Below are 22,361 nucleotides of genomic sequence, written 5' to 3' on the forward strand. Positions count from 1 at the left end.
GAGCATGTATGGCTAGGGTTAGGGTTCTTTAAGATGCGATGTTTAAATACTCATCCCGCATCGATCTGAACCGTCCGTTTGCATCAATGTGGGACGAGGATAGTCGTCCGATCATTGCCTGTTTAGGCCAATTGAGTTATTGAATCTGAGCCGTTTATCGCGATTGAGCTCGTTCGTCTGATCCCGCCTAAAGAGAAAATGCATCTTAGCCGACTGTGCACGCGGGACGTGACCGAGACCGTCAGATTGCCAAGCGCGTGGATCACTCGTGTGGCATTTTGTCAGCATGTTTTTCCACGCGGAGTGCTCTGGTGACAAGGCCTTCCAACGTGGTTGATTTTTTTGTTTGCGATTTTACCCCCTATTTCCAAGTTTTCTTTCAAAAACACAATCTTTATTCAAAATTTTATCCATTTTTCTCAAAATTATTTTCAATTTCGTCCCTATTTTGTATTTTCTCAATAATTTAAATAAAAATAAAATAAAATAAATTATTTATATAACTTTTATAAATAAAAAGAATTATCTTGAGCCGATTTTTGGGTCCGGATATTATAACTCTCCCCCCATTAAGAAAAATTTGATCTTTCAAATTTGTCTCTCTCTCACTCAGTCGAACAGGTGGGGGGTACTGGGCTCTGAAGTCTAATTATATTTCCCTAGTGGCCTTTTCCTGAGTATGATTCTGTCATAAGACCTTGACAAATGAAATTTCTCTTTTGCGAAGTACTGTATTATTTTGGTATACAATGCCTACCAATACTTTTTCATAGGATAGATCCTTCTGGAGTGAAATGGGCTCGTAGGATAGGATATTTGAGGGGTTCGGGTTGTACTTACGTAGCATGGACATAGAAAACACATTATGAACCCTAGATAGCACTGGAGATAGTGTTAGTCTGTAGACAGATGTATCAATTTTGTATAAGATTTCAAATGGTCCAAGGATTTAATTTTTCCCTCTTGTCAAACTTACTGATTCCCTTGAAATAAGTGACCTTAAGAAACACCCGATCCCATTTCTCAAATTTTAAATCTCTCCTCCTAGTGTTTGCATAATTCTTCTGTTTGCTCTAAGTTATCTGGATGTTCTTCTTGATCTTAATTATCTTGATAGTAGTCTCCTCCATAAAATTCAGGCCAAATAATTTTCTATCACCCACCTCTTCCTAACAGATCGACGACCTACAGGGTCGGTTATATAATACCTCATATGGGGTCATGTCGATACTTGTTTGATACCTATTATTATAGGCAAACTCTATCAAAGGTAGGTGATCATCTCAATATCCCTTAAAGTCTAAAACACAAGCTCAAAGCATTTCCTCCAGTGTGCAAATCGTCCTCTCTGATTGTCCATCACTTTGAAGGTGGAATGTACTGCTAAGGAACAGTTTCGTCCTCATGGCTTGCTAAAAATTAGAACAAAACCGAGAAGTGAATCTGGGGTCTCTGTCAGATACCACTGTTACTGGAACTCCATATAACCTGACTATCTCCTAGATATATATTACTTAGTGAGTCGATCGATAATTACCCAGATAGCATCATATCCTGAGCATGTCGCAGGCAACTCTGTCACGAAATCCATTGTGATATATTCCCACTTCCACTTCAGGATCGATAATGATTGAAGTAGCCCGTCTGGGTGTTGATACTCTGCCTTAACTTATTGACATACTAGCACTTGGAGATAAAGTCAACTATCTCTTTTTTCACCCCGCTCCACTAAAACTGGGATCGCATACTTTAATACATTTTAGTGCTTCCAAGATGTATGACGAACTTTGAACTATGAGCCTCTATCATAATGTTCATTTTCAGTTCACTATCATCTGGAACACATACCTTATCCTGAAATATGAGAAACCCATTGGCAAAGACTCAGAATTCTGGATTTACTCCCTATTCTCCATATTTCCTGAGAGCTGTTAGGGTGGAATCAGTTGATTATGCTTTCTTTATTCTCTGAATCAATTCAGATTGGACAGTTAGGTGGGCTAAGCATGTAACTCTCTTCAGGTCCTGAAGTCGTATCTGTTGCATAGCCTCTATTACCCTGCATTCAGAAACCATTAAGTGAGCTAACATACCTACGCTTTTTCTATTGAGTGCGTCAGGTACCATATTCCCCTTCCTCGGGTGGTACAAAATATTGCAATCGTAATCCTTAAGGAGCTCTATCTAACCCCTCTTACGCATATTGAGATTATTTTGAGTGAATATATGTTTCAAACTCTTATTATTAGTATAAATCTCAAAAGTCTCCCAATACAAGTAGTGGCATCAGGTCTTTAAAGTGTGAATAATGGCAACAAGTTCTAAGTCACGGGTGGGGTAATTCTTTTCATGACTCTTCAACTACCTACACCCATAGGCTATGACCTTCCCATGCTGCATTAGAACACAACCCAACCCCATGTATGAGGTATCACTATACACTGTATATCCACCCGTCCCACTCGGTAAAGTCAACACAGGTGGAGTAGTCAACCGCTTCTTGAGTTCTGTAAAGCTCTTTTTGTAATTTTCGTTCCATTCAAACTTAATGTTCTTCTTTGTGAGTCGGGTGAAAGGAGATTAGGTTAGAAAATCCTTCCACAAACTTGCGGTAATAATCTGTTATTCCCAGAAATGTATGAATCTCTTTAATCGATGTCAATTTCTCCCAACTGAGTACTGCCTCAACTTTTTTGGGGTTCACTGATACTCCATCCCTTGATATGATGTGGCCTAAGAAGGTATTCTGCTCGAGACAGAACCTATATCTGCTCAATTTTGCATACAATTTCTTTTTCTTGAAAATCTACAAATTAGGTAGTGAGCGTGTTCCTCTTTACTGTTTGAATATATCAGGATATCATCGATAAACGCAATGATGAACTAATCCAAGAATTGTCTAAAGTACATAAAAATAGCTGGTGCATTGGTTAATTCAAATGGCATGACTAAGAACTCATAGTATCCGTACATGATTATGAAGGTTGTCTTGGGAATGTCCTCTACCTTAATCTTTATCTGATGGTAATCTGAATGTAAGTCTATTTTGGAGAAGATCTAGGCACCCTATAACTGGTCAAAAAGCTCATCAATTCTGGGGATAGAGTACTTGTTCTTGATCGTGACTCTGTTAAATCCCCTGTAGCCAATACATAAACTTAACGTCTTATCTTCTTTCTTTTTAAATGTGACTCCAGCATCCCAAGAATATACACTATATTGGATGAACCCACTATCTTGCAATTCATTGATATGTTTCCTCAGCTCTTTTATCTCAACTCGACTCATGCGGTAAGCAATAACTGAGATAGACTAGGTGTTAGATTGAAGATCTATAGTGAACTCAACTTCTCTATCTACTGGCAGTTCAGGTAGTTCTTTAGAAAATACATCTGAGAAGTCTTGGACTACTAAAATCTCTCAAATGCAAACTTCTTTCTTAGGTTTGCCCATGTAGAGAAGACAACCGAATTAAAATACTATGTAATAAGAAAATTGCCATAAGAGAATAATATTAAAAACTTTTATTAGCTTGTAAATGACTTTTTGTTAGAATAGTTGAATACAAGTTTCTTATGGAAACAATATATGGTGACGTAATATGCCACTAAATAGTTCATTCCCAGAATTATATCGAAGTTCTCTGTGTCAATCTCTATCAGGCCTACACTCAGTTTCTTATTTATTATGTTTATGATACAAGCTTTGTATATAATCTCCCCTAGTAGTGTCATACTTCCAGGAATAGACACAAACAATACAAAATCAAGTCTCTTAGATAATACATTCAAATTTTGTGCAAAAACATGTGAAACAAACGAATGTAAAACACTGATATTAATCAAAACATGTGTAAAGTGATCACATATAGTGTATGTATCCTGTATCACGTCCAGGTTGGCTTCAATATCCTGTTAGGTAAGGTTGTAAGTTTTACCCTAAATAGGAGGTCTGACATGATTTTGATTTCACGAGCACTCTCTCGCGTAATGTTGGGCACTCCCACATATGCGGTAGATATTGTTGAGACGATAACAGAGTCGGTCTCTATGATCCTTGCCACAGTGCTAGCAAGTCATACCGCGTCCTGTTCCCAGAGCCTAAGTCACTAGCCTAGATCTCTTATTTTGCTGAACTGGTATACGGAGTGCTGGTCTACGGTGTGAGACTAAGGGTCTGGGATTTCCCGCTGCTGGAGGGAAGATACGAAAATTCCTCTCCACTAGCTGTGTCTTGGGCAAAACGGCTGAGTAGGTGCTAAGCTCAAATATGTACAGCTACTGTCTGATCTCTGGACGGAGACCCCACTCGAACTTCATTGCTTTCCTGTCTTCATCCATCATACTTTTGGGGGAATATCGGCCCAACTTTAGAGATATTTGGGCATATTTCGACACAGTCATATCACCCTGGACTAGGTGTGCAAACTCTATTTTCTTCAAATGCTGGAGGTACTTTGGGAGGTACTCTATATTAAAGGCCATCAAGAATTGTTCCCGAGTGACTGGAACAAGCAGGGTAGCCTGTTTGAGCTGCCACCAACGACCTGCCTCTCCCCCAAGCATATAGGTGGCAAGTACAATATTCTGTTCAGGAACCACCCCAAGAGTTGTGAATGTATTCTATTTCTCAGTTAACAAATGCTCAGCCTCTTTGAAAAAAGATATCCCTGTAACAGTAGATGAGTTTAGTCTTTTATACATTTCAATGTAGCTTAGATCCATAATGTGTGGAACTGGGTCTTGTGGAAGATGGACTAGATTGTTCTGGGGAGGGACTAGGTGGCCTTGTGATGGCACTTAGTTGTACGGTGGGGGCACCAGATTGTACTGTGGCGGTGTCGGATGATATAGTGGAGAAGCAGGGTTGTACTTGGGTGGCTCCAGATCTTCTCGCTATAAGGGTGGCTCAAACTGTGGTGGCGGATGAGGGTCAGACAGCTCTCTCCTTTCTTCCTAGGATTGCTGGGCAGAGATCAGTCTCTCCAGTATCTCAAAGAGTCGATCAACATCATCTCGAAGCAAATCATCATGGGAGGCTCAGTTTAGTGGGGGCCTTCATCTCCTCATATCTTTGTACCTGCATTTCACAAGGAAGGGTTGAACGATAATTTGTATTTGGTATTTTTAAATCTTTGTGTAAGAAATAGTTCCGATGAACACGACTCTGATACCAACTGTAATGACCCAGAACTCAAAGAAAATGAATTTATATTTTAAGTGCGAAAGCAAATAATAATATTAGGGTTTACATTCCTTACACAATAAATTAGAATGACCAATAGGGTTACGGGAATGTCTCTTCTACGTTGATTCATAAAAAGACAAATGGTAATTAAAATAAATAAATAAATTAATATCTTAGGGGTAACCTTCACTAGCACTTGAAGGGAGTCCGAGATATGAACTACTCACAACTCTCTTACTGATTGAAATCTGGATCTTGGTCTTCTTGATATGAAATGATTAATAAAATGATGAGCTACACTAACCCCGTAAGAATATCATACTAATAACTTATACGAAAAATCGAAGGTTGGTAAAAAAAGAAAACAATTAATTGAGCCATTACTTTAAGAAAATACATTTAACTTTAAAATGTTCTATCTGATACTTACCGTCATGATTTTTTTCAAAATCAACATATAAAGACAAATATCTAAATAATATTTTATTTTCATGCACAAGATCAACAATTCTTCATTTTTAAGCTATTTACTAGGACCTCTATGGGTTCTTAGGAATATTCCTCTACTCATGAACCCAATATCAAGATTTGACAATTAACTTGACCTTCTTCATACCCCATTGGGTAATGGACGTCAAGACACAATCGCCTCGATACCCCATCTGGTATGAGGGTGAACTATATCTCCCAAAACCCTCCTGGTATGGGACTTCTCAGTCCCATCCAACTGAGGTAATATCCATGATAAGGTTCTATATATACTGGGTCTGTCCACCCTTTCCTAGGATACCCAACAAGTTTTCATTTATATAGATTCTCATCATCCAAATAACTACCAACACATACCAACATTTCATTTCATATTCACAAAATAATTTAAACGACACCTAAGCAAGCGATATAGTTTAGCATATGTGAAAAATCAAATAACCAAAATACTAAATAAACAATGTTAGATAAGCCAAATAACCAAATAATTGAGAAGACCATAAAAACTACCAATTTAAATACGCACAATACAATAGTAAATAATTTAGGCAGTACAAGAAAATAATCAGGAAATCATGACAAATATGAACTAATTGGTTCCAACTTCATTAGTGACCTGTAATTATTTTTAGAGTTTTTTAATTTTTACAAAACATAAAATTATCCATAATTAAGTCTCAATTTACCGTAACAGAGAATAGGGTGAGGAATCCTTACTCGGGTTGGTGTTTTGAAATGTTGTACTATTTATTATGCCTTCTAACGAGTCCCAGATTTCTTGAATTTTTTCTACAGAAATCAAAATACTCATCACGTACCTAAAAATAATTCAAAATCCCAAAATCAGTGTTGAAAATCCTTTTACGGCCAATTTTATGGTTCTGGCACGGCGCCGCCACCGTGCTCCGATGCCAGCTCTGCTACCCACGGTGACAGTTCGCCTCATTCTAGCTAATTTTGGCCAGTTTTAGACAATTTTGGCATGTTTTGTACGTATTACTGCGGAAAAACATGTTAGAGAATCTCGATTGGCTAGAAAATCGAAAGAAACCAAACCTACCGGTGGAGGGCTCTCCGGGTGCAGCAGCTCCGCCAGTTCTCCTTCACAGCTAGGGTTTCTTCTTTAGCTAACCTGCACAAAAAAAGACGGTGAACACAATAGTTAAAAAATTGTATAAAGCGGGAAATGAAAAGGGGCTCATCAGAGGAATTTTAAAATTTTGGCTGCGGCGGCTCCGCCAAACTTTGCCAGCAGTTTTTGGCTCACTTATCGTCCATTATGCTCTGATATGGCTATAGAGAGACTCAAAATCGAATTTTGAACGAGAAATTTTTTTTTTTACCTTTTTTGGTGGTCGGTGGTGGTTCTGGTGCAACGATGGTCGGGGTCGGTCTCCTTCTACAGTGTCTGGTTCTTCTTCTCCAGGGAGGGCAAGTGCGGCTAGGGTTAGGATTTCCTGATACATTATTTTTAAATACTCATCCTGCGTCGATCTGGATCGTCCGTTCGCGTCAACGTGGAGCGAGGAGAGTCGTCCGATCGTTGCCTATTTATACCGATTGCATGGTCGAATCTGCACCATTCATCGTGATTGATCTCGTTCATCTAATCGCGCTTAAAGAGAAAATGCATCTGAGTCGTCTGCACGGGCGAGATGTGATTGGAACCGTCGGATTGCCAGGCACGCGGATCGCCCACGTGACGCCAATGTCAACGTATTTTGCCACGCGACGTGCTCTAGTTCGTCGTGGCTGCTGACTGAACCGTCTCACGTGGCCAAATTTTTTCTTTTTACGATTTTACCCTATGTTTTCAAGTTTTTTTTCAAAAACACCTCATTTATTCAAAATTTCCTTTTTTCAAAAATAATTTTCAATTTTTTTCTTTTTTCATTTTTTCTCAATAATTTATATAAAATTAAAATAAATTAAATTATTTATTCGAATCGATTTTCAGGACCAGATATTACAGTTTGTACTCGAATTTTTAAATAGGACATGTTAATTTTTACCACATAATCACAGTATTGTTAATTATTACTTTTTTGGTTCATCATATATATATATATATATATACATGTTCAAATTCTATAAACTATTAATCAAAGTTATAATTACATTTATAATTTTCTATCAATTCATTAATTAAATAAATAACAATTAGTCACACCTTTAATCATATATATGAACTCCATCCATTGTACAAAATTTGATTTTCCTGCAAAGTAATTATTCATCCTCCAAATTTACCCTATTTCATGTATAACATGCATATATATATATATATATATACACACACACACCACATATATAAAAGAGATTATCCAACGTTCTCCATGCTTTAATTATGAGAAATGAAAAAACGAAAAATGAAAAATGAACAATCATACCCATGAAGATAATTGATCACACTCAATGTATCTCATCATTCCAGATCTACAACTTCAGTAGCTAGCCATTCATCTTCTCAAAAGTATATATATATATAAATATACACACACATATATATGTATATGAGAAAAAAGATTTGTAACAAAATGATACTGCCAAATCACCATTAAAGAAGTTCTGAAACAAAGCAAATGGTAGCGATCGGTTGATTTTGAGATCAACTTTTTCTCAGTAACTGGGAATTAGGGTTTGTTAGGGTTTATCAAGGGTACTTACATAATCACAATGTCTTCAGAAAACCTAGCCCCTTCCGATTCTCCACCATCAAGCTCCAGTCTGAGAGCATCAAAAGCCGCACTCATCAATCAAGTCGCCGCCACCGCTCAATCCTTCATCGCCACTCGCCGTCCCTGGAAACAACTCATCGAATTCCACGCTTTCAAACGCCCATCCTCGTTCCGCGACGCTCTCTTCCGCATCAAATCCAACGCCCTCTACTTCCGCGTGAACTACGCAATTATCGTCGTCGCATTTGTTCTCCTTAGCCTTTTATGGGAGCCGTATTCATTGATGGTGTTCATGGTTCTGTTCGTCGCTTGGTTCTACCTCTACTTGTTCCGCGAGGAGCCATTAGAGATCTGCGGCCATGTGTTGGATGAACGCGTAACCCTGATGGTGTTGTTTACTTTTACTGTCGTCGTTCTACTCGTGACCTCTGTGTGGTTGAATTTGCTCGGTTCGATCTTGTTGGCGGGTATTATAGTGGTAATTCATGGAGCGTTTAGGAGTACAGATGATATTTATGTGGAAGAGCCAGGAATTGGGGTGGAGGGTTTGATCTCCACCGTCGGGAGCTTGGCGGCGACTGGATACAGTCGCGTATAAAGGTTGCTTATATTTATTTACATATATATATATATATATATTGGTTTGGATTTGTGTTTGATTTTGTTTCACGTATATATATATACACACACATATATATATATATATATTCAAACTGGTTTATTTTCCTTCATCTGTGTGGTTTATATATGATAATTTAATTAAAAAAATTATCATGTTTGATTAAAAAATTTATTCAGTTACTACTAATTATGAATTTATATATAATAGACAAAATAATATTAAAATAATATACTTTTGAAAATTTTTAAAATATAAAAATAGAATTTAGTTTTTAATGTATTACACACACACACACACACATATATATATATATAATAGTTATATATTTAAATTTTTAATTAATTAAAAATTTAAAATTACACATTACCATGCATATATTTTTTTAAAAAAATTATATATGATAATTTTTTTTTTTACATTTTTATAAAATTTTTATTTACATATAATAATATTTATATTACCTTTTATATAATTATAATAACTGCTAGTATTATGATAAATTATTATTTTAATTTTTAAATTATTAATAGTATTACAATTAAATTCTAAAAGTTTAAAATATTAAAATTTTTAAGATTTAAAAAAAATTAGCCTACCAAGACCGGCCCAGTCCAGGCCAGGTACACTGAGCGTCCCAAAGGGCCTTTTCTCTCTCTGTAAAAGCTGGACCGGGTCAGCCGGTCCGGTTTACATCTCTGCTAACATGTATTGAGATGAAATATTGTAAATATATAATGATGGATAATGATTGGAAAAATGTTAAAAATAAAATGCATATATAATTTTTTAATATCATATACGACTTTATGATTTTATTTAAAAATTTTTATCATATAAATATAAATATAAATATATTAATTACATTTACCAAAATATTTTATAATTATATTTATTAATATAATATTTATATATATATTTCTAATTAAAAAATTAATATTATATATATATACATAATAAGTTGGGTTTGAATAATATTATAACTGAATTCATTTAAAATTATCCCTCTTTATTCTATAAATCCAAACTCGAGATAAACTAGTACTTTAATAAAATATATATATATAATTAGGTTCGGATTGATCAGATTGAACAAATTGAGGTGCAAAATACTATTCTTAAACATAACACGATCATGTAGTATCTTTCAGTCTATTTTAGGTATTATTTGATATTTTTCAATCTAGTTTATAGTAAAAACGATTCAACTAAAAGTTGAATTTAATACACGAAGACTGAATCACGATAAAATTAAAGAATATGGGTACTCGTGTAAAGATGAAGAGTTAATATGCAAATTTTCTAACTATATTTTATAATAATTTTCTTATATTTTATTAATATTTTTTTTTATTTAATCATATATTCCATGAAAACATTTTCCATTTCTTAATGATCATAAAACCAAAAAGAAAATCAAATTATAACAATGATACCCATAAAGATTATTCAATGTATATAATGATTCAAGGGTATTTATAATTCACCACAAGTAAGGTATCTCATCATTCAAAACACACACACACACACACACACATATATATATATATATATATATATATATATGTATATGAGAAAAAAATATTATATATAATTGTAATTAATTTAAGATTGAGCAAATTTGAAAGAATTTATTATGTAAGGGCAAAGTGCAAAGTAATAAACCAAGGAAGAAAATTAAGTTAGAATTTTACTTAATAAAATGGAGGCTTCAAGAATCAAATTTTGGTTCCTTGGATCATTCAAAATCATGAAGGCACATGAATGAAAAATTAGAAGCCTTGAAAGTTTTATTATATTAATTCAATTCTTGGGTAGCTTTCAATTTCAATTTTTATTTTTTATTTTTTCATTTATTAGCTTAATTTTTAATTAAATTCGAATTTATCTTTAGAAAAATTTTAAGATAGTTTTCGAAATAATTTAAAATTTTTAAAATTAAAAAAAAAATTTACTAGTCACCAAACCGATTAGATAGATATATATTTTTTTAAAAAAACAAAAAAAACTTTAAATTTGACACGTTTTAAATCTAATTATAAAATTATACTAACATATTTAATGTCATTATATTATTATCCAAAAAATAATCAATGACGGAATAAAATATTTAAATATAATTAAAAATATATAAGTAAAAATTTTATTCTTATTTAGATACTACAATACGTTGAAAAAATATTTTTTTAAAAAAAATTAAGATTAAGAATTTCAACTTCTTATATATATATATATATATATATATATATATATATATATGAAAAAGGAAACAAAACATGGAGTAGTAAAGTGTAATTTGCCCTAAATTCATCTTTTAAGGTTAAGAATTTCAATTTCTCATATATATATATATATGTATATGTCAATATATATATGAAGAGAAACAATATGTATGTATATATGAAAAAGGAAACAAAACATGGAGTAGTAAAGTGTAATTTGCCCTAAATTCATCTGTTAAGGTTAAGAATTTCAACTTCTCATATATATATATATAAATATATATGTATATATGAATATATATATGAAGAGAAACAATATATATATATATATATATGAAAAAGGAAACAAAACATGGAGTAGTAAAGTGTAATTTGCCCTAAATTCATCTTTTAAGGTTAAGAATTTCAACTTCTCATATATATATATATAAATATATATGTATATGTCAATATATATATATGAAGAGAAACAATATATATATATATATATGAAAAAGGAAACAAAACATGGAGTAGTAAAGTGTAATTTGCCCTAAATTCATCTTTTAATATTGTCAAAACCATTGCTTTGTTGATTAGAATGAATGATGATGTCTTAATGAGAAGCTTTGTTTGGCCATCTCTACCAACTCTACTTTTTTGGGTTTGATTATTATGAAGTTGGCTTTCACATTTTGGTGGGTTTAATGGCTACCATGTTCCCACTTAATTCACCCCACAACTTCCACCAAATTCCTTTCTTTTATTTTTCTCTCAATGGTGTGTTGAATATCTTCCCAACAAGTCAACTCTACAAACCACTTTTCCAATTTTATACTTCAAAGAAGAAAAGAGAAGAATGATTTTCTGATCTTGTAATTGAATGGCTTATCCAAATTATACCTCCCCCCCTATGTTAAGCTCATGAGAATTCTCTTATATAATACGTATATTTATGCGACGATTATATCAAGTATTGATTTATTATGACTATGACACTAAGAAACATTGTCACGAAAAAGTGTTTCTTTTGTCGAAATTGTAATAACTCGATTGAATTAAACTCAGTGATTATAGTTTCACTAATATATTAATGAGATAAACCCTAAACCCATTAAATGAAATATTATCAATCACTTACTACTTATTTATAATATATTAATAAGATAACTTTATTTTTTTAAAAGAATAAAACAAAACTTCACCGAATGACATTTCAGTGCAAACGAGCAACTCGAAATTCGTCAATTGAATTGGTAGTAGTACATTTTCTAGCAACCACCACATATGTTCTTTGCAATTGTGTAATACCCAGAATTCTATAGATTCACCAAATGCACATTAGCACCTCTCCTGCCATGATCTTTGGACTACGACAATAGGAGATTAGAAAATCTTTTGAACTATGACCCAATAACATGATGATCGCAAATGATAATGTTTCGGAACTAAATCTTTTGAGAAAATTCAATAAGCAAACGCCTCATTTTGGAGAAATCCCACTTTATCATTATTGATTGACAAAAAGAACAGTACAGTTCATTAATCTAAAGAGCAAAAGAAAAAAAGAACATTAAAAAAAATGGTAAAGAACATCCTCTAGAGTGCAGGATCTTGCGACTTCCGAGCATACGCCAGCACCATGACAAAATCCTTGGCTGAGGAACCAACGGATGTCGGCACTCGTTGAGATGTCGATGCTGTCTGCAGCCACAAGTCAACCAAATTATGTAGTTGCAAAGTGGGAACAACAGTTTGTCCCATGCATTTGATCTCGACCTATAATGTCAAAATAAAAATCAGCAAAAGTGTCATTTCTATTCACTCGATATAATCAAAGATCATTACAGCAAACAAAAGAATTTGCAATGGCAGCAGAAGTGATCCTGCAGAGTATAAGAAAATATAACAGCGCCTTGAATTCCTATTCCATTCTCAACTAATTTCTGACCTTTTTGTAATAGGCTTCAATGTATCATACAACATAATTTTTCATGTTTGATCTACTACCACTTCAACCTTAATTTTTTTAAAAAATAAAAAGTGTGAAGTGTAGTATTAATATGGGCACCAAGAGAGTGCCAACTCATGTACAAAAAAAATTTATATATCTATCAAATTATCAATAAGATCCCCTAAATCCTCCATCGACCGTGGAGAATTGACCCAATAATAAAAAACCAAGGATCTGAAACTATTTGTTCTTAAATTAGTCAAATTCATTCACATCGACCACCCCATCAAAAGTCCTTTTGTTCCTCTCTTTCCAGACTGCCCAAAAGAAAGTAAATGATATTAAATCCGCTTGTTTCCTCTGTTCCCTGATGTCCCTCCACACTCAAATCTCATCTCTCACCGATCCTACCATCACCCAACCTCTCCTTCCCCACTCCCACCTTAATTTTTTGAAGGTAGGAATTCAATATCTAGTTCTGAAAAATTTTATTTAAAAAAAAATATATGTAGTTCTGAAAAATTAAAATTGAATACACAATCCCAAGAAATCCAAGGTGATATGAGGGGTAGATTAAACATGAAAACTACTATTAGAACTAAAGGTGAGAATTAGTTGGGAATCATTTGTGATCAAAACAAATGAGTAATAAATTTTTAGCTAGTTGTTTTGCTTTTCCTCCTTTTGTTTTAGAAAATATCATAAAATATGGGTGTAAAAATGTAAACGCTTAACAAGGAGTAGACAAGTAGGCCCGGAAAGTGGGTGGACAGGTAACCAATGCTTCAGCCTGTTAAAATACAAATATGTTTCTAAACCACCGAACAAATCAATTCTTCTACTGTTAACTTCAGCCATTTTGCAAGAAGACAGCAAAAATCCCAATGTATAGTCTTTCGGAATTGCAAGTTAACATAGATATAATTTTTGAGTCTTTTCTAGCTAGCTATAGAAGTCCAAGGAAATTACAACATGAAGTTGTGAAGAAAGACTAAATTTTTATTCATAGTTTTCTTCTACATTATTCCGCAATTTATAGAGCCGAATACCCAATTCGAATCCCTTAATGTCTGGAAAATATACTTTAAAGAATAAAACAAAGTTTCCCCTTTTTCATGGTTCTAGCATGTATTTCTCTACCTGCTTTTTCTCCTGTGTCTTCTCACGTCAGATAATATTTTTCTTCCTTATTTTCCTCTTAAATTTTCTCTTAATATTTCCACAAGTTGCACAATAAAGAAGCTTCTGAACAGAGGGAGAGAAGACAATATAGTTCTTCAGGAAAAGAACCCTTCATCTCAGGGATCAGAAAAAAGCAGGTAATACTAAAGTTGACTTCTAAATATGCAGTAAAAAATATCATTGCAACATGTTTGACTTCTGTAAGGCTCATGATATATACATAAACAACGGGACAACATGGATTACGCTATGTTGTTGAATATTACATATTAAATAACTAATAATTCATTGATTCAACTCACCTCAGCTTCATTAGATAGGTCTAGTTTCCTCATTAAGTATTTTTGGATAAATGAAACAGGTACAGTTCCATCCCTGTAACAAAATGAAAAAATTTCTCGTAGAATCAAATGTCAAATGACTGCTTTCACCATAATTGACTGTGACAATAAAATTTCTCCCTTTTCCAAATTAGAGCTAGGGACAATATGTAACCATAGTGGTTATATGTGCATAGAAGAAAAAGTTCTAACAGATTTTTTGATTTAGATGAGATGTGAAATTTATACTTCAGATAGAAAACTGAGAAATGTAATTAGTAATATCAGAATAGGATATAAATGATTAAATTATTTGTTTCATTAGGATTTGAAAATGAAACTGTCTATAATTGTCATGCAGAAACTTCTCCATGAAACTTCGAAGTCAAAATCATTACACAAATCCATGTTTCAGTCTCCTTAACCCTTTTTTAGAAGAAACTTGACTGTCATGCCCCAGAAAAGACCAAGATCGGCAACCTAATAGTAGACAGAGAGAGAGGTGCCGAAAGCTGTACTGCTTAGATGGGAAAGACATGCTAAAGCATAGCAAGTTTCTAACTGAAACCATGAGTTGTACAAAGACAATCTCAATTTTTTTTTTAAATTAGATGGGTGCAACACAACAACTTCCTACGAGGTCACCCATCTTAATACTACTCTCGTCCAAGTACATTTAACTTAAAGTTTTAATGAAATTCGGTATATTAGTGCTGGTATGATCGCATCCATCTAGACAATCTCAATATTCTCTATCCCAAATAGGAATTCTAATGTTCATTAAATTTCTTTTATTACATTGTTTACTTCACCAACAAATTTTCTCTGGGCCTTTTTCGGTTTATCTTACAGTCTAAATCCAAGAATTTTACAAGCATGCAATACCAAGGAAACTTGCTTCTCAAACATCACGCTCTAAGAAAATGGTACGTACTCTTAAGTGTTAACCTGCTGTAAATGATGTCAAAAAACATGTATCGTAATTGCACTGTCTTTGTTCTTGGGATACTAGAAGCCATAGATTTGGACAACACTAGCTCTGTTTTCGAGAATTATAGAACGAGTTTAGGTTCTCCTACTCACTCAGAAATTTGAACTACAGTTTGTGCTGGTCGGGAAAATTATAGGACAGGTTTGGGTTCTCCAAGTGACTCAAAAGAAGAAAAACACGTGAAGAAAGAATTCATTCAGTACTTTCATGCATGCTCCCACAGACATACAAACACATGATAAAAACTAGTAAGGGAGGTAATCAGCATTATTATTAGCAGGATCAGTGAAAGGTCAAATCAACCGGTTTCATGATGCTAAGGCCAAATACAGAAATTATTAGCAAAATGAGGAGCCACATAGGACATGAAGCACCCATCGGAAGGTTGTCTTAGTAGATGCATGGATCCATGAAAAAACTATAGGTACCTCACAATATTCTTTTTAGTAATGGCAATGGCTTTGCAGCTGACAATTTGAGTACCTAACTTTATAACACCAATGAATTGGCTTATTCTGCAAACATAATATCAGGTGCTAAACTATTGTATGTTGAAGCAAAATGGAACTTACTTTATTCTCACGTAATTAGCAGGAATCTGTGGCAAGGGGGCTTCTCCTTCCCTGAAACCATAAACATGAAATAAGTACATCAAAAGAAATGGAGAAAAAAAAAGTATGAAATTATTGAAGTTTCAGTTTAAAGCTGAAATATTGTCTCACTGCTCTTCAGAAGCCACAAGCGAAAACCAAACAGGACCAATCCTTCTTTCACGTTTAGTATTGGCAGCATCCAGTACAGCTTGAGGTGAAACCACAGAATCATTAAAAACGGATGACCTTTTCCTACGTGTTCTTCGAAGCTTTTTGGGAGTTACTGTTTCTGATGTGGTAGGATCAGTACTATTCTTTTCTTCCTCAATTTTAGGGCATTTGTTTTCCTTGGTCTTGGTTTTACACGCCTGAGCTTCACTTTCAGGGACCTGCATGGGTTCTGATTTAGAATCCGACCCTTGCGAGCTAGACTTGAAGGATTTGGTCCTATTTGCCACCTCCACTAAACAATTTAAGGGTTTCCAAAGATCCAATTTTCCATCCCATGGTTCAGCTGCATCTTCAGCTCCCTTATTAGATACTGATTGGCTAGGCTCAGTAGATGAAGGAGACTACAAATTTTAATTTATGAGTATGAAGGAAATTAGTTAATTGAGGTAATTACACAACTCAGTTTTCAAAACTACGTCAAGTGCCTATAGGACACAAAATTCATTACCAGTATTAAGAAAATGCCATGTTAGTCTTCTTTTCTTTACCTGCCTTTTATTCTGAGTAAACTTATTCAATGTTTCAAGTGAACTTGCACTTTCTGCATGATCCTCTGTTGAATCCTCCTCTCTTTTAATCGCTTTCTCAGCACCAAAACTGGAACCCCGCAAAGTAGGAGTCTTTCTTGCAACAGCTTTTGTTCGTCTTCCAGTCATGCCAGGCTTTGTCGACACTCTGGGTGTACTAACCACCAACGCTGATATCGATCTCTCCTTTCTTCTGGTTGGTAATGTAACTGAGGAAACAACATCAGGTGCTTTCACTTTTCTCCTTTTGAAAGGAAATATCTTGGCCCTAAGATCTTGCAAATTATGGTCGGGCCTGATTGCCAAACAAAAGAAACAGGCTAGCTTTAGTACAGCAGTGATTACAAATGCTTTCGTACACTTATGTTAACTAGCCATGTGTAGAAAAGGAGTAATCTGATTCAGAGGAATGCTAAAAAGCCTAAAATAAATTCTATCATAAGTCCTCCTTATTGATACTAATGATTTGCTTTTGTAAATATTGTGCCTTCAGAACTTTATCACAATCCAAAATCTGACTTTAAAAGGCTTTTTCCTCTGTAAACACAAGTGTGCGGCTCCAACGCGAGATTTTCTGCTCTTTCCTGATGCATGCTTTCCTTTTATTTGCTTATTTATTTAACTTATATACCAATTCAGAGGAAATGGACAAACATGGAAGAACAGGAAAACAATGCAGCAGGAGAAAAGAGAGAGGATAACATAACATCCGATGGGAAGAAGAACCTGACCTCAATTTTTCTAATGGAACACAACCTAGGTCAATATTGCATATTGGGCAGCATTCTATTTCCTCTTCTGAAATTTTCTCATGTATGCATTTCCTGCAAACTAAACAAAACACAAAGACAAATCAATTAGAAATTAATTTTTCTCATTGACTGAGAAAATACCAAAGAAATTTTGACACAAGTAAGTTCTGCACTAAATTCAGTTTTCACCGAACAAGAAATTCTACAAATTTAAGCAAGATAAGCTCTACCCTACTTGGAAAGTGGCAAGTATCAAGAACTGAAGTAGAATGTTGCTCATTATTTCAACCTAATGAAAATAGAATATTGCTCATCATTTAAATTTAAACATGTATATATGAGAATTAGCCTGCAATTCACACTGTCTGAATAGCCACTAAAAAAATCAGTTAAGAACACAAGGAACAATGTGGCTACATCATGAAAGAAACCTATGAAGGAGAAGACAAATAAAACTTGATCGATTCTTTTAACAGTCATCGCTTACAATAGCCCTCTCCTTTAAACACAGACAAAAGAGAGAAGCATTTTGCAAACCACTAGCAAAAAACCATTGATTGGGGGCCGTAGATTCCAAGAACTAAACTTGTAATTAATTAGAACTCCAAGAAATATATTTGAACGGCCTAGTTTTCAATGGTCAAACTATGTTACCATTGAGTTGGTAACATTCATTAGTTTCCTTTTTGGGAAGTTTATCAATGAAACAGGAAACATGTTATGAGATGGTCCATCAGTGTAATCCACAAAAGTTGACATCGGAACTCTTTAAATGCAGCTTTTAGTCTTTTAACTAGACAAATATCATCACAAAAATAAAGCTTTAATCAGAACCAAAAACACCCATAACCTGATAAATTCATAATGCCTATATGAATCACCCAGATCAGAAAACAGGAAACGAAGCCACAAACCCATCAAGAAAAAACGCAATACACCCGCAACCCAGATCACAGACAAACAAGAAGTAGCAAGCAGAGACATCAAAAGCTCTGAAGATTTCACGAATTTGCCATGATAATAACCAAAGCAAGATGAAAATCAAACCAGAAAATAACAAATTCTGAAGAAACTCACACGTGTGAAGACATTCTGAAACAGTAGTAGCATCCCTCAAGAGCTTATTACATAAAGGACAAGTCATGCATGCCGCAATCGTCTCTCTCCTTACTCTCACCACCTGATTCGCCATCTTCTTCCTCTTTCTCCTCTCAGTAAATAAATCCCTACTCACCCACCCACGTATTACCAACACTGCATGTTAGCTACGAACACAAACGCAAGAAATTTAACGTCCATATCTCTATATCCACCTGCATTAAACCCAAAACAGAGTCCATCACCATCTCAAGAGACGAAACAAACCCAGGCAACGAGAAATTACAGTGTATGTACACACATTGACAGGAAGGGACATGCTGATCTGCGGCGGGGAGAAGAGAGTAGAACCGAATGGGTTATGGAGATATGAGATTATTAGGAGGTGGGTAATGGTGATTTGGGTTCGGAATTTGACGTGTAGTTTTGCAGAGGCGATGGGATGATCTGAATCGAGACTAGAGAGAGGGAGAGAGGTTGTCGTCGAAAAGAGCATGAACCATTGAAGAAGAGTTCCTTTGTATTTTATTTTATGAATTTTTATTTATTTATTTATTTATTTACTTTTATAAATTTAGAGAAAATAATAAATAAATTGGAGAAGAGTTCAACAGGTTTGAGGAGGCGGTTGGTGATAACATGCGCCGGGGGTGTAGAATTAGATGCGAAAGGTTTCGTGTATGCGACGGCGAGTATTGCGGGAGCCACATATTAAATGTTTTTGTTTATTATCTTATGGGGTGTGTGTTAGCCTTCTAATATTTAATATTTAATATTCTTATTATTATTATTATTATATTTGTAATTATTTAAATATATTAATTAAGAAAATACTTTTTATTTAATTTAATTTAATTTACAAGTAAATAATATTAAAATACCAATAAACACTCTCTTATTTTATTCGTAATTAATAATTAAATACCTTTTTTTTTTTGGAAATATTTTTTAATTATATAACATGTAAAATCTGTATCATAAATAACATGCTGACAACGTTTTACGTTATGTACACTTAATTTTCATCACTTGGTACACTTTATGGTAAAGTATTTTCATTTTATATATTTTTCTTATAATTCAAATATTTTTATAAATTATTAAATTAATTTTTAAAATTTGTAATTATTATAATTTAATCTCTAATATTTTTTATTTATTTTAAATATTTTGTTTTCTTTCGTTTGTTATAATTTGATAATTTATACTTAATTTATTTATTATTTAACATAAATTTGTTGAATTTTTTATAAGAGATTATGTTCGACTTAAACTGCTAATTATAAATATTTAAATGTAATAACCTTAAAAATTAAGATTATTGTATAATAATCCGAAAATTAATACACAAAAAGTTGTATGAACTACAACTAATAGCTTTTTTTTTACGGGAAAAAATACTAAGAATTAAAAAATAATAAAAAAATAAAGTACGTGAAATAAAATGAGCGATGAATCACTCTCATTATTGTTGTCAATAGCACTGTCGTTGTTCTTGTTATTATAACTATCATATCGTTATTATTTTTTCATTTCGTATTTTCTGTTAAATAGTAACATGTAGTTATTAAGTCATTATGTTTATTTTAGATCCAAATAATTATATCGTTTAGAATATCAAAACTAAATTATTTTATAACTTATGTTATGTATGTTGGAATAATCATATAGGGATTTTTCATATTTTAAATTTAATTATAGAACTTTTAAGAACAGTTTATGAAACTAAAGTCATTTATTAAAATGAAGTTCTTAAATTTTTTCTCGTTATGATATATTCATGTATGTTATTTTAGCTAATACTATAATAAGAATTAGATTATAAATTTTGCATAAAGTACGAGATTTTTCGATTAGCATTGAGCTTTTCTCTTAGGCCAATTGTAACATGTATGGCTTGCTTTTGTACCGAATATCCTGTTTTGATCTTCGTCAATTTATTTTTCTTATTGAAGTCATCAACTATTTTTTATATAATCTTATATGATGCATCATAGTTAGTCTGTCATTGTTTAATAGATTCAATTGGTCAAAATAATTTTTCATTCACTATGCATTCGAGATTTTTGAATAAGATATATTTAAATATTGCATTTCGACTTTGATTAAGAGAATACTTTCTATCACATACGCTAGAGAAACTGAACCCGTTCCTATACATGTAGTTAACTGTTGTTGTAGTATCCCAAAATACAAGTAGTAGTTTTATAAGTTTCCATCATCTTGGTTAAGAGTTTCCTCGTGCTCTTATTGGCACCCTTGACCGCTCTACTTGCATATGGTTTATACAGCAATAATCGTGCTATCATACTCTATACTTTAAAAATATTCAAGTTTTATTTGAAATTAAACCCTAATATCTATCAACAAATAGTATATGACTCGAACTTTAAGATATTTTATGTGATGAGTTTTATCATTTATTTTACTCTCAATATTATGAAAATTTCTACTTCTATCAATAGAATAAATGATTATAAGTATGCTCCAATGTCGAAGAAAATATTGCAAGTACATCTACTACTTATTCTTTTTTTTTAAGACATTATTAAATATAAATCTTCTGAAATTTTAAGTGAGCGTAGATTAGGACTTAATGTCTCTTCATTTGATTTCTTATTGCTCTATTGTCTAATATTTAACGAACATATAGTTTCTCTACATAGCAATCTCTTTTGTTCTAAATTGGTATCAATATTTATAACAAAAGAATCATACATTATATTGTACAGTATTTTCAGTAATATTGAAATTCAATTTCTTCGTATATTAATTTTATACTTTATCCTAAATTTAAATTTTACAAAAAAATAAAAAATACACTTTTAACTTCAATATAAAAATATCTCGGTTACCCTTTGAAAAGCAAAATTTAAATAGCAAATTATGGGGAGAAAAACACTAAAAAGAAATCACCGCACTTTGAGAAGATAAAGGTGACACGTCGTGATATTGTAATAATAAAAATATTAAATACTTATTATTAATTAAGATACTATTAATGATGGTTTAAGAAAAGAGACACGAAATTTAATTTCGTCAAAAAGTATTTTTATTTTTATTTTTTAAAAAAAGTTAATTAATTTAGATATAAAAAAAAGTTAAAGCATAAATGTCATTTCATTCACATTTTGATTATTTAAAAAGGACGAAGATATAAGTTAAAGGAAGATGAACATCTTTATAAAATTTGATTATTTTTTAAATATTTAAAATTTAGATCTGTTTTGATTCGAGTCGAGTTTAATTTATGAATTTTGTTTTTACTTTGATCGAATTTTGTGTTAAATTTAATTTAAATTGTGTATATATAAATATATTATACATGTCAAATTAGAAAAAATTGTAATAATATTCTAATTAAGATATATACTATATATTTTTAATATTAATTACTTAAATTTAATTTTTAAAAGTGGTAATTCTAAGAACCAAAAATGGAAATAATTCTTAAAAGCATGTTTGGTATTTAAAAATATATCATTGTTAATTTTATGAAAAACAAAAACCATGAAGGTATGCTTTGTGTTTCCAAGTTC

General features: G+C 32.8%; 1 protein-coding gene and 1 pseudogene across 3 annotated transcripts; one reads left to right on the forward strand and one right to left on the reverse strand.

The window, feature by feature from the left end:
• Window positions 1-8,352: 8,352 nt before the first annotated feature.
• Window positions 8,353-8,952, forward strand: LOC110814737 (PRA1 family protein F3 pseudogene; annotated as a pseudogene).
• A 3,708-nt stretch (window positions 8,953-12,660) lies between these two features.
• On the reverse strand, window positions 12,661-19,351 carry DRIP2 (DREB2A-interacting protein 2). 3 transcript variants are annotated; one of them, XM_088216791.1, is made up of 8 exons: window positions 19,124-19,351; window positions 18,802-19,037; window positions 17,704-17,803; window positions 16,934-17,267; window positions 16,344-16,786; window positions 16,194-16,244; window positions 14,613-14,685; window positions 12,661-12,953 (listed from the first exon to the last, which is right to left on the reverse strand). In XM_088216791.1, the coding sequence occupies exons 2-8, from the start codon at window positions 18,914-18,916 to the stop codon at window positions 12,774-12,776; spliced, it is 1,296 nt and encodes a 431-aa protein (XP_088072917.1). In that variant the 5' UTR covers window positions 18,917-19,037; window positions 19,124-19,351; the 3' UTR covers window positions 12,661-12,773. The 3 variants fall into 3 exon arrangements, with proteins under 3 accessions (XP_088072917.1, XP_088072918.1, XP_088072919.1); XM_088216792.1 differs by having other exon boundaries at window positions 18,802-19,351; XM_088216793.1 differs by lacking the exons at window positions 12,661-12,953; window positions 14,613-14,685 and having other exon boundaries at window positions 16,190-16,244.
• Window positions 19,352-22,361: the final 3,010 nt, after the last annotated feature.

This window comes from Carica papaya, chromosome 3 (assembly GCF_054855325.1).
Source record: "Carica papaya isolate Zhongbai chromosome 3, ASM5485532v1, whole genome shotgun sequence".
Lineage (NCBI taxonomy): Eukaryota > Viridiplantae > Streptophyta > Magnoliopsida > Brassicales > Caricaceae > Carica > Carica papaya.

Coding starts and splice junctions, on each gene's coding strand:
- DRIP2 (XM_088216791.1), bottom strand. CDS start 18,916: ATGGCGAATCAGGTGGTGAGAGTAAGGAGAGAGACGATTGCGGCATGC. Junction 17,268..17,703: donor GTTCCATTAGAAAAATTGAG/GTCAGGTTCTTC, acceptor TTTGGCAATCAG/GCCCGACCATAATTTGCAAG. Junction 14,686..16,193: donor GCTAATTACGTGAGAATAAA/GTAAGTTCCATT, acceptor ATTTTGTTACAG/GGATGGAACTGTACCTGTTT.